At 56.2% G+C, this 11275-nt stretch overlaps 1 protein-coding gene and 1 non-coding gene across 2 annotated transcripts in view; both read left to right on the top strand.

The window, feature by feature from the left end:
* Nucleotides 1-1339: 1339 nt before the first annotated feature.
* On the top strand, nucleotides 1340-1446 carry LOC116633473. The gene has a single exon (XR_004299736.1). It is a non-coding gene; the product is annotated as a U6 spliceosomal RNA (small nuclear RNA).
* A 4087-nt stretch (nucleotides 1447-5533) lies between these two features.
* LOC116632785 overlaps nucleotides 5534-11275 on the top strand; it is a 10656-nt gene continuing 4914 nt past the window's right edge. Inside the window, exons 1-5 of the mRNA XM_032404705.1 lie at nucleotides 5534-5982; nucleotides 6451-6571; nucleotides 8541-8633; nucleotides 9569-9669; nucleotides 11133-11225. Coding sequence (XP_032260596.1) covers nucleotides 5534-5982; nucleotides 6451-6571; nucleotides 8541-8633; nucleotides 9569-9669; nucleotides 11133-11225 — 857 coding nt within the window. The remainder of the gene's footprint in view (nucleotides 5983-6450; nucleotides 6572-8540; nucleotides 8634-9568; nucleotides 9670-11132; nucleotides 11226-11275) is intronic.

Below are 11275 nucleotides of genomic sequence, written 5' to 3'. Positions count from 1 at the left end.
AGGACTGTTCTAGAATGCCGAGTGGAGTCCCCCATGACAAGGCCTGCGGGATTGTGCTGTGGAGCCTGGTTTGAAGAAAGATGGGACCCCGCTGCCTTGGTGGGGGAGTGGATTTGGAGGGAGGTGTGTTGTAGGGGAGGAAAAATTCTTCTCCACCCTCACGGCTTCCAGCTGGACGGATAATTAAAGTGACATGAGACAGATCGACAGGAGGAAAAAACCCAAAGTTTTGTTCTGTGTGCACAGAGGCCTGATAAAACTGAGACCTAAATAAGTGACCAAGACAGGCGGTTTTCATACATTTTGGACAAAGAAACACTCAATTTGTGAGGAATTGTCAGTATAAAGAAAAGAGGTGTTTGGGAGCTTTGCCTCGTAAGGAATTCTAAGCAGAATTTGGACCGAAGTAGGAAATTAGCAAAAAGTAACACGGCTGTTTATACGGCCTTCTTGGCTCTGAATTTCCGATCTCTGGTGACGGGGATGTCTTTTTACCTACCGACAGGGTGCCTTTCACGTGGGAGACTTACTGCCCGCTTTCAGGGGACAGATGGGGGTCTGAGGGACCTTCCCAAGTAGCTTTCATTTAAAATAATCAACATGCCATTTTGGTGGCCCGCCCTTGGCCACTCGAGTGTGGAGACGTCCAGTGCTTCTGGAAGTCATGCTGTGAAGCCGGGAGAGAGAGGAGGCTGCAGCTAAGGGGGTGTGTGGCCCACAGAATTGCACCCCCCAAGCTGCCAACCAGCGGCCTGGGCAGTGAGTGCTTCCAAGCAGAGAGAAGCTTTCAAGAACCACAGCGGTGATCATGCCTTTGTCAGTGAAAACGAAACCATAGCCAGAGACTGAAAGCAGGGACTTGAACAGACATTTGCACGCCCGTGTTCAGAGCAGGAGCCAAAAGGTGGAAGCAGCCCAAGTGTCCATTGACACATGAGTGCTTAAACAGAGGAGAGGTCTGTGCACACGGGGGGGTATTACTCAGCCTTAAAAAGGAAGAAAACTTCGCTACAACACAGATGAAGCTCGAGGACATGGTGCCAGTCACACAAGGACAAATACCACATGATTCCACTGCTGTGAGGTCCCTAGAAGGGTCAGAGTCACAGAGACAGAAAGTAGGGTGGTGGGTGCCAGGGGCTGGGGCAGGGGGTATGAGGGTTCCTGTTTAATGGGGACAGTTTTTGTTTGCAATGACCAAAAAGTTCTGGAGACGGATGGTGGTGACGATTGCACAACTTAGTTAATGGGTATTACTCCACACCACTGAACGGCACACTTACTGATGATTAGAATGGTAACTTTTGTGTTGTGCATGTTTTACCATAATAAAAAAAGAGTTCTCAGTTCAGCAGCACTTATACTAAAAGTGGAATGATACAGAGAAGATTAGCACGGCCCCTGCATGACGATGACACACAAATTTGAGAAGGGTTCCACATTTTTAAAAAAAAGATTTATTTATTTATTTGAGGGAGAGCGCACAAGCAGAGGCAGGGGCAGGCAGAGGGAGAGGGAGAAGCAGGCTTTCTGCCGAGCGGGGAGCCCACTGTGGGGCTCGATCCCAGGACCCCGGGATCATGACCTGAGCTGAAGGCAGACGCTTAACGACTGAGCCACCCAGGTGTCCCAACACCCATATTTTTAGATGCAGAGGAAATTTCTCTGGCCGTCACCAGCTTCCTCCCATTTATTTCTTTTGTTCAGCGGACATAGATAAAACCCCATGACGTGCAGACCTCGAGAGGGTGTCTGTGGGGCCAGGCTGCTGTCCGGCACAAAGGCAGAGAGATGGACCGGGTGAAAAGAAAGGGCCGCTGGGGCAAGAAGAAACCCAGGCTGGAAGGAAAAGATGCAGGTAGCGAACACCAACAAACCCTGCCCAGTGAGGCTCAGGGGCACCCGAGGCAACAGCCCAAAGGCCATCCTCCGAAGCCGAGAAGGAAGATTGCAAAGTTTCTGGGAGTATTTCACAGAAATAAAGAACCCCAAAACGTTGTTCATGTGACAGAAACTTCCAAAGGTATGGGTCTCGCCTTATATATTTCTCTTAAATATTTGTTTATTTATTTATTTGCTTGAGAGAGAGAGTGAGCAAGAGAGAGCATGAGCAGGGGGAGGGGCAGGCAGAGGGAGAAGCGGGCTCCCTGCTTAGCAGGGAGCCCGATGCGGGGCTCGATCCCAGGACCCTGGGATCATGACTTGAGCGGAAGGTAGATGCTTAACCGACTGAGCCACCCAGGCGTCCCCTGGGTCTCACGTTTATATCTGGCAGGAGCCTTTGTCCCGTTCCTTCATTTTTTTTGCTCGCGTATTCATCCTTTTGTTTAATAAGTACTGCATACGCCAGCCTCCTGGCTGTCGCTCTGGGCGCCTGGAGGGGACCTGGCACGGTGGGAAGATGCCTCCTTCCCATGCCTGGGGGACCCCACGTGAGCGGGGCTGGCTCGCTGACCACCACCAGCCACCACGCAGCGGGCTGTCACGGGGCTGGGGGGCTGCTGAGCCCACGGGGGCCCTGACGCAGTGCGGGGGAGCAAGAGAAGGACCAAAGCAGAGCGAAGCAGCCCACAGTCATCACGCCTGTGAGACACACCTCGCCGTTTCAAAGCCGACGAAACCGCGGCCTGGGGGTGGAGCCCTTTGCCCAGGGACCCGCAGCAGGGGAGGAGGTCACGGTTCAAGTCCAGGCCGGCAGAGCTGGCTGCTGCTTGTGCCCCAGGCCCCAGGGCAGTAGGAGGGAGAGAGAGGGGCCTGGGATGGACGCCATGAGCCAGCACGGGTCCGCGCCCAGAAAGGCTCGATAAATGGCCTTGCGTGGACCAGCAGGGCTGGGGCTGGGCTGGTGCTGAAGGCTCTGGTCCGCAGTGGGTTTGTGGGCGGAGCTGGTACGTTTATAACCTAGGGCATGTTTTCCTGAAGAGGAAACGCTTCAGATTTTCCCTGAGGTCGGTGGGAAGTTGCAGAATTGCAATAGGAGTGTGGGGTCATGGGGGGGATTAGGTGTCACCAGCTGCCTTTTTATCTCTGGCATCTGGCATTGTCACCCAAGAGGGGACAAGTGCTTATCAGTTGATTCACAGGTGATGGGATCTTTGAGGGTCTCCTGCATCCTCACTAGCCCTGTGCCTGGTGACACCGGGCCAGCCTTGCCAGGATGGTCACTTTTCAGGTGCATTTCACGTGTTTCCTCAGGCCAGATGTTGCTGGCCACACATGCTGCTGGCCTGTGATATGCCAGGAGATGGTCGGGTGGTCGGGAGCGGCCACGCGCTGCATAGCTCGATGGGCCTGCACGGGGTGGGGGGGACGCAACAGTGGACCCCCCATGTCTGCCTTTGCCTGCCTAACCCAGCCCCCAGTATCTTTGCTAAAGAAATGGTGCCAACGCAGCCATGTCTGTAGGAAGCCCGGGAGACCTCAGGACTTTGTAAGGGCAGCTCTTCTGTTTGTGGGTAAGGGGATGACGGCCCCCTACCCAGAAAACAGCCAGGTTGGTGCAGGATAAGCAGGAGCTCCTTGTTGGAAGGAGAGGGGCAAGCGTGCTCTGGAGTACAGTGCTGCCCAGGGAAATAGAGTGGGAGCCATTTTCGGGAATCACAGTTAAAATATAAAAAGAAATAGGTGAAATTAATTTTAGTAAAATATTTTATTTAGCCCAATGTAGCTGATGTAGTATTTCAACATGTTTCAACATGCCATCAATATTAGAATTAAGATATTTCACATTCTTTTTTTTCCCCCGCTAAGTCTTTGAAATCTGGTGTGTGTCTACACTGACAGCACAGCTCAGTTTTGACATTTCAAGGGCTCAGTAGCCACGTGTGGCTTGAGGCTGCCCTGCTGGACGGTGCAGCTCTGGAAGGAAGGGGAATGATGTCCGAGCAGCCCTGCGTCTGGTAAAACCACGGAGGTTCCAGCACGTACGATTCCTAGTTTGAAGTCTGATCTAATTAATTACTATCAACAAGGAGCTGTCTATGAGAAGTGGATAGGGACTCTTCACCCTCAAAATAGTTACATGCCATGGAAGGCTGTCCTATTTTGGTTCAAAATAATTTCCATCCCACACTCTACTCCTCAATTCTTTGTATTATTGTAAGTTCAGCTGCTTTCACTGAGAGACCCAACGAACTAGTGGCTTAAGATAAAGCAAGATAAAATTTGCTTCTCTCATGGAAGATTTGAGTAGGTGGTTCAGGACTCCTCAGTGCTCAGAGACCCAGACCTCTCCATTGTGCTCCTCCACTATCCTCCATATGGTGTTCCTGTCTCATGGCCCAGGATGGCTGCCCAGGTCCTGGCATCACATGTACATTCCAGCTGTCAGAAAGGAGGAATAGGAAAGGGGAGGACATGCATTTGCCCTTGACAACAGAAGGGCACTCTGAGCCCCGACTTGAAATATAACTGCCCTCTTATTTTGAAATTTCCAGGAGAAGTTAAAGTTCAAAATGCCCTTTCAAGTTGAAGTCCAGAAGAACTGGTGTCCAAGTGCTCAAGTGCTTTGGACAACCCTGCCCATCAATTCCTCTTTTGGTTTGGAGTCTCGCTGGCGCCTGCCTCCTGCAGCTACAGGCTGGAGAGTCTTGCTGAGGCTCCTCTGGGATGCAAAGCAGAATCCTTCCCTTTCCATCTCTCCCTCCGGGCATAGCAGGAGGCCCAGCACCAGCACCATTAGCACCTCCCGGGAACCCGTCAGGAATGCACATTCCAGGGGCGCCTGGGTGGCTCAGGTCATGATCACAGCCCCGCATTGGGCTCCCTGCTCGGCGGGAGGCCTGCTTCTCCCTCTCCCACTCCCCCTGCTTGTGTTCCCTCTCTCGCTGTGTCTCTCTCTGTCAAATAAATAAATAAAATCTTAAAAAAAACAAAAAAAAACTAAAAAAAGAAATGCACATTCCAATCTGGGCTGGAATGAGCCCTCCAGGTGGTCCTGACATGCATTCCTTCTGAGAACCCCTTGCTAGAAATTTTCTACGAACTCGGCTGGACCTCCCTCTCTGTGCTTCTGGTGGGGAAAGTGCCTTGCTGTCTCCACGTTGGGTTAACAAACCCACAGCTGATGAAGGCATGGGCCATGCATAGCCCTGGGAGCTTACAGCTGGGTGTTACGTTTTTCTCTTCCAAAGGTGACGCAGTGGAAAGCCTACTGGTCTTCTGCAAACATCGTAACAAACCTGTGGCCTTCTGATCCTGACTGGCCACAAGGAACTTTGTGCCCAAAGGCTCTTGAGACCTCCGCCTGGTCTTCTTGCTGGTTCCTCTGATGGATGAGTTCCGTACAGCTCAGCCCATCTCCACCCTACTCCTGTCAGAAATTACAGTGAAGGGTCCAGGGCAGGCACCCCTCCCCCTCCCTGGATCTCTGGGTCTTTCAAGCCCCCCCTGAGCCATCCTTTCGGGTTCCTTTCTTCCAGGCTTCTTCGAGTTGGTCCAGGAGGGGCGGTTCCTGGAGGCCTACCAGAGCATCTCGACGTTGGCGGAGGAAGGGCAGGACTGTGGCCCCCAGTACCAGGCCGTGGCCCAGAGCATGTGGCAGGTCGTCCAGCAGGCTCTGGAGGGCACTGGGCCCAGCCAGGAGCTGGAGCTGAAGCTCCAGGCAGTGCTGACCACTGTGGGGCGGACACAGGACGGGCACCAGAGCCGAGAGGCTGGTGCCCTCCAGGACGGTGGAGTTGCTCTGTGGGCTGGTCAGCTGGAGAAGCTGCTGAGAAACGATGCTGAGGCCCGAGTGCCCACCCTGGGCCCCAAGGACCAGCTGGACCCATACCTGGAGAAGCTAGACAAGGCTGTGAGACAGGGCCTGGGGTCCCCGCGGGCTAGCCGGTTGGGGACCTGCCTCTGGGGGGTCTACAGGACGTACTTCCAGGAGGCGCTCCTCAGCCGCCTCTCCGAGCTCACGCGCTCCTGCGGCACCAACTTGAAAAGCTGTCAGGTCCTGTACACCTGGGGCAAGACGAACTTGTTTGGGCGTCCGGGGTGAGTCCTCCTGGGGACCTTGGGGTGCTGGGTGAGGCCACTGCTCCGGGTGAGGGTCCTCAGGCCAGGGCTGTGATCAACAGAGAGACTTTGAGGGGCCACCTGGGCGGGACTGGTGGTCGGAGAAGGGTGGACACAGCTGGCCTTGGGGACAGCGCGCGCACACGCGTGTGTTAGTGTGGGTCAGCGTGTCCGCCGCGTAGTATGTGGATGGGTGTGTCAGTGTGTTAGGGTGTGTGTGTGTGGCCACTGAGACTTGTCTACACCAACAGAGCCTCTTGCTCCCATTTCTCAGCCCGGCTGCCCTCTCCAGTCACTGGGCCTTGCACAGGGGTGGGGGGCGGGCAGCACAGGCTGGGGAGGGGGCGAGGCCCAGTCGTGGGTCCACTGCCCTTAGCACTGAGCTGTCCTCCACACCCCAGCCCCAGCTCAGCTCTTTGCCCCTCATGGCTCCTTCCAACCCAATAGGGAGACACTTGCGAAAGCACGTCCAACCTCTCAGGAGCCCACGGTCGGCCACCTCTTGGACTCCGTAATGTTTGTTACCTGGATGTCCCAAATGCAGAAGCAGCTGGTGGGGCTGATCCAGGTAAATGGACCCAGGAGTATCTGTCACCCAGAGGCCTCCTCGTCCGGCATCTGGGGCACAGCAGGCAAGGGGCTGGGCCAGGCTGGGCCCTGGGTGGTGGGGCTGGGGGGTGCTGGCGCGTTGATTCTGGCCCTTGAGCACTGTCACATGGGAAGTGACAGTGGCCGTGGCTCTGCGGTGGGAGGACCGTCGTCTAGCGGGCCTGTAGGGAGAGCACCTGACCGGAGGTCGCTGCCTTGACCAGTGAGGGCGGTCTGGCTTCTTCCATTCTAGTGGCTACAGGGCAGGGCCAGTGAGCCTCAGGCGGAAAGCCAGCTGCCCCAAGATGGGTGCACGCGGTTAATCCACGGCAGACACAGTGAGGACTCAAGGGGACATCACAATCTCCTACTGTGATCATTTTTACCAACGTGATTTCCTGTACCAGCGCTCCTGGTCTTGGTACAGACGTGTCAAGAGTCACGGGGACCGGTGGAAGAGATGTTCGGGATACAGGGAAGGAAGATCTCTGCCTTTCTTAGCTAACAGACCGAGAAAGCTTAGTTTCTCAGTGCCGTAAAGAATCAGTATCGAGGGGCGCCTGGGTGGCTCAGTTGGTTAAGCGACTGCCTTCGGCTCAGGTCATGATCCTGGAGTCCCTGGATCGAGTCCCGCATCGGGCTCCCTGCTCAGCGGGGAGCCTGCTTCTCCCTCTAACCCTCCCCCCTCTCATGTACTCTCTCTCTCTCATTCTCGCTCTCTCAAATAAATAAATAAATCTAAAAAAAAAAAAAAAAAAAAAAGAATCAGTATCGATTTTGCTGGAACTTTCCAGTAACTGGTATATAAATGCTTAGGCTTTTCCTTGGTTGCAAACTCAGGGCTCTGTCTCCTTGAAGCACGTGGGTTTGGAGGCCCCCTGTCCTTCATGGTTCCCCTGAAACTGCGGAGTTGCAGTCTGGGCTGAAGGCAGGGCTTAGCATTTCCTGCTCTTCCACACCCCACCTGTCAAGGGCTGTGCTGGGTGTCCAGTGGTCCGTTCGGACAGGCGACCAGAACGAACGTGACCATGTAGGCTTCCTTCTGTGTCTGGCAAGAGGCTTAGCGGGAGCGGTGCCCGTCCCATCCCCGGCACCCGGGCCAGGCGAGGGCTAACATCAGCTGGACGTGGCGTCAGGATCCTCTCCCGGCCCAGGCAGCCAGACAGAGCTCCCTGCTGCTTGGTGGACGAGGGCAGGGCGTGACAGGGACAGGGCTAGCCATGGGAAAGTACTGAGTGCTGAGTCGGTGGAGAAAATTGGCTTCTAGGCTGTCCCCTTCCCCAAATAAGGAGGCCTCGGCCTGCCCAGGGCCCCCAGTAAGCAGGCCTCTGGATGGAGGTGCCTGGGCTAGGAGGGAGACCTGCGTGGGAGCAGGGGACAACCAGCCTGAGGCCCCCCCAGACTGCATGGCGCTGGCCGTGCCGCAAGCCCGGGTAAGGAGGGCAGCCTCCCCTGGGAACCTGCCAGAGACAGCCTTTGTTATTGCCTGTGGTCGGGCCTGAGAGGTCACACCTAGGGTTTTGGCCAGGAGCTGGTCCCCAGTACCCCGGGTCTCCCTGGCACCCCCAGGCTGTGGGTCTCTGGGCGCCCCTCTTAGGTCTCGCCCACGGAAGGGCTCTGGCTGCCTGGTAGTGGTAGCTGCTTGTCGTCCCCCCTCCCCCCCAGGCCGTGAACGAGCGGCTGGGGCACGGGGCAGGACCTGCCAGGAACGAGGAGGACGGTGTATCTAGAAGGTGCTTCACAGACCACCCATGACGGACGGAGGGCTGGAGGCTGTGAAAGAGGGGGTTTACTTGGAACTGGGTCCCTGGGGGAGGATTTCAGGCCGCTGGTCGACGGTCCCTGGGCTGGCTCTGGGTGTCACCCTCCTGTCCTCAATCGGGGATGGACCTGATGTGCTGCAGAGAGGAGTGTGGGGATAGAAGTTGCTTTTACTGTTTTCTGGGCAGGAAGAGTTGGAAAAGCGTCTAGAAAGAGTCCTGATCTGGGATCGGAAAAAGTGGGCCCAGTGTTCCCACCTAACGTTTCTCGAAATCTTCCAGGTACGCACCTGTCCGAACCTTCCCAGCCTGCCACTTGGGGTCCCTGGCCCCTTCCTGAGCGCCCGGCCTGGTTGGGAGGGGGCCTGGAAGGACGGAGGTCTGGGGGGCGATGGGTGATGGGTGGTGGGGCACGTGTGCAGCAAGGATGGGTGGCACGGTGGAGGGTGGGGCTCCGGGCATCGAAGCGTCAGTGTCTGAGGGCGACGGGCAGAGGCAAGTGGGGCCCCAGTGCAGGGGTGCGGGGCATATGTTCTGGGGAGAGGCCTCTTCCTGGAATGTCTCGGCTCACGAGCCTGCTCAGACCTCAGGTAGGACCTGCACTGGGACCGGTGTCTGGGGACGCCTCAGGGAGAGGGTCGAGCAGCCCACTGGGGTGAAGGGTGTTTGGCCCAGGAGGAGGAGAGGCCACCAGTGTGTGTGGTGGTGGTGGCGGGGGGAGGGGGCTTTTTTTTCTAGAGGATTTGGGGCTGGGGGTTTCTATTGCTTCTCTTGACTGCTCAGGGTTGGAGGAAGAAAAGGAGGTGATGTTAAGCGTCCTCATGCCTTTACACCAAGCAGCACTGTTCAGTGTCAGGTGGGGAGTTGGCAGCTTCAGGTGGGGCTGGGGCAGCCTCCGGGCTAAACGGGAGAAGCCTAGCCATGCATGGAGAGGAGGATGTTGCGTGGGCTGGCTCATGGCAGGACACGGTGGAGGGTTCAAGGGAGAGAGGGCTGGCAAGGTGGTGGGGGGGTTGGGAGGGGTAGTGAGGGCCTGGCGGGAGGCGTCTGCTCTGTGCATCTGCAGAGTGGTACGGGTGTGGTGGCCTGTGCACACCAGCCTTTCCTGCAAGGACAGCTGTGTCAGGCACAAAGTTGGGGGGGGACACATTCTCCTAGGGTCCACTGGCTCTGTGACTCCTGGGTCCCCCTGAGAGCCCACTTGCTTTGACTGACAGCTGCTGGAAGAAAGCATGAATGCAGTACAACCCATGGGACTACCTATCACTAGCCAGGTGCAAGCGATGGTTCTGGAAACATTTTCAGAGTTTCTGAAAAGGTAAGTGAAAAGGTGGTCCTTGCCCACAGAAGGAGGCATGGGTGGCTGGGTCCACCGAACCCCAGTTAGAGTGCTGACCAAGCCTCCAACCTCTGGCTACCAGGTGCTTGGCCAGTTCCCGAAGCAGGGGAAGGTTCCAGCATTGGCTTTGGGTGCTCCCAGTCTGGCTCTGGAAATGCCCCATGGCAGCATCATCTGACATGGTGCTCTGGCCTCGTGTGGCTATCCAGCTGGTTCCACGGAGGGACCAGTTAAATTTTATTTACTTTTAATTTATTTAGTTATTAAGTAATTTTATTTTACTTTTAATTAATTGACCTTTAAACACCACGTGGGGCTGTGGCTCCCAGCAGGACTGGGATTAGGGGGAAGCCCAGGAGGGGAGTCATGAACATACTGGGTCGAATTCTGTCTTTATTTAAAATTTGGTGTTTTGCTCATGATGGATGTTTTGGACTGATTTTGATTTTTAAAAATATTTCATTAAAATATTATCTCGGTTACCGATCCTGGCCAGGGACCTGGTAGATTACCCGCCTCCCCGGTTCCTCTGCTTTTCCCATCAGACCCCTGAGCCACACACCCAGCTCTGCCCCGGCCTCAGGGTTTGGGTGGGGACCCTGCCTCTTTCCTGCCGGGCTGGGGCTGGAGTCAGTATTGTGGGCTGCTCCTGTTTCAGATGAAGCACTGTGTAGACCCCATCACGAGGCTCCTCTCTCTGGGGCCTTCAGAGTAGCTGTGTTCACCTGGGACGGGCTCCATTACCGGCAGACATGAAGCAGGTTACTTAAGAGAAACCAGACATGGGGATTTTTCGGTGAAATCAGCCAGGTTTTAAATGTTTAAGAAAATATGGCTGGGCAGCCAGATTGATCCATGTTCTTGGGACAGGTGAGGGCACCTCTTTTTTCCTGCCTTTGGAGAGCAGTGTGCTGTCCCTGACCCTCTCCCTGCTCTGGGGCAGCTTCAGTGACCCAGCCCAGGCGTGGGGTGCCAGCCTCCCCTTCCCGAGAGCTCAGCACCCCCAGGCCTCACCCGGACTCTCTGGGTGGGGGGCCAGCCCGGCTCTGGGAGCACTGCCTCCCCTCCCTCCTCTTCCTTCACTGCGGGGGATGGGCAGGCAGGCCTCTCAAATGCAGCATTCTCTGCAGTTCCCAAGTCCACAGGAAAAAACCACTCCTATCCTGTTCTGGAAGCATCTATCACAAATGGTCACCGAGAGCATTAAATGAAAAGGTCCCTAGGAAGCATCTGGGGGCAGGGCCTGGCACAGAGCCAGCCCAAGGCACAAAGCCAGCCCTCGCTGCCTTGCTGACACCTCAGTTGCTGTCACCCACATCTGTGATTCTGCGAAGGAAGCAGCAGTGAAGTGGGGAGGGAGCAAGCCCTCCGGGCCTGGCTGGGTGGGGCCGGCCTGGGGGGCTGGGCTGGTGGGAGGGGCTCATCTCCATCCTCCCCTGCAGGTACCAGGCGGAGGCTGTCCACTTCCTCCAGCAGAACGCCGCCGCCGGGGCCTTCCCCGAGGTGCACGTGCTGGCAAACTGCTGCATCCTCAGGTGCGGGCGTGGGCGGGGCCAGCGGGTGTGTCGGGGTGCGGCCGGGCGTG

Source organism: Phoca vitulina, unplaced genomic scaffold (genome assembly GCF_004348235.1).
Source record: "Phoca vitulina isolate PV1807 unplaced genomic scaffold, GSC_HSeal_1.0 scaffold7, whole genome shotgun sequence".
Classification (NCBI taxonomy): Eukaryota; Metazoa; Chordata; class Mammalia; order Carnivora; family Phocidae; genus Phoca; species Phoca vitulina.
The sequence above is the reverse complement of the archived record's forward strand: the minus strand, read 5'-3'. Positions and strand labels throughout refer to the sequence as shown.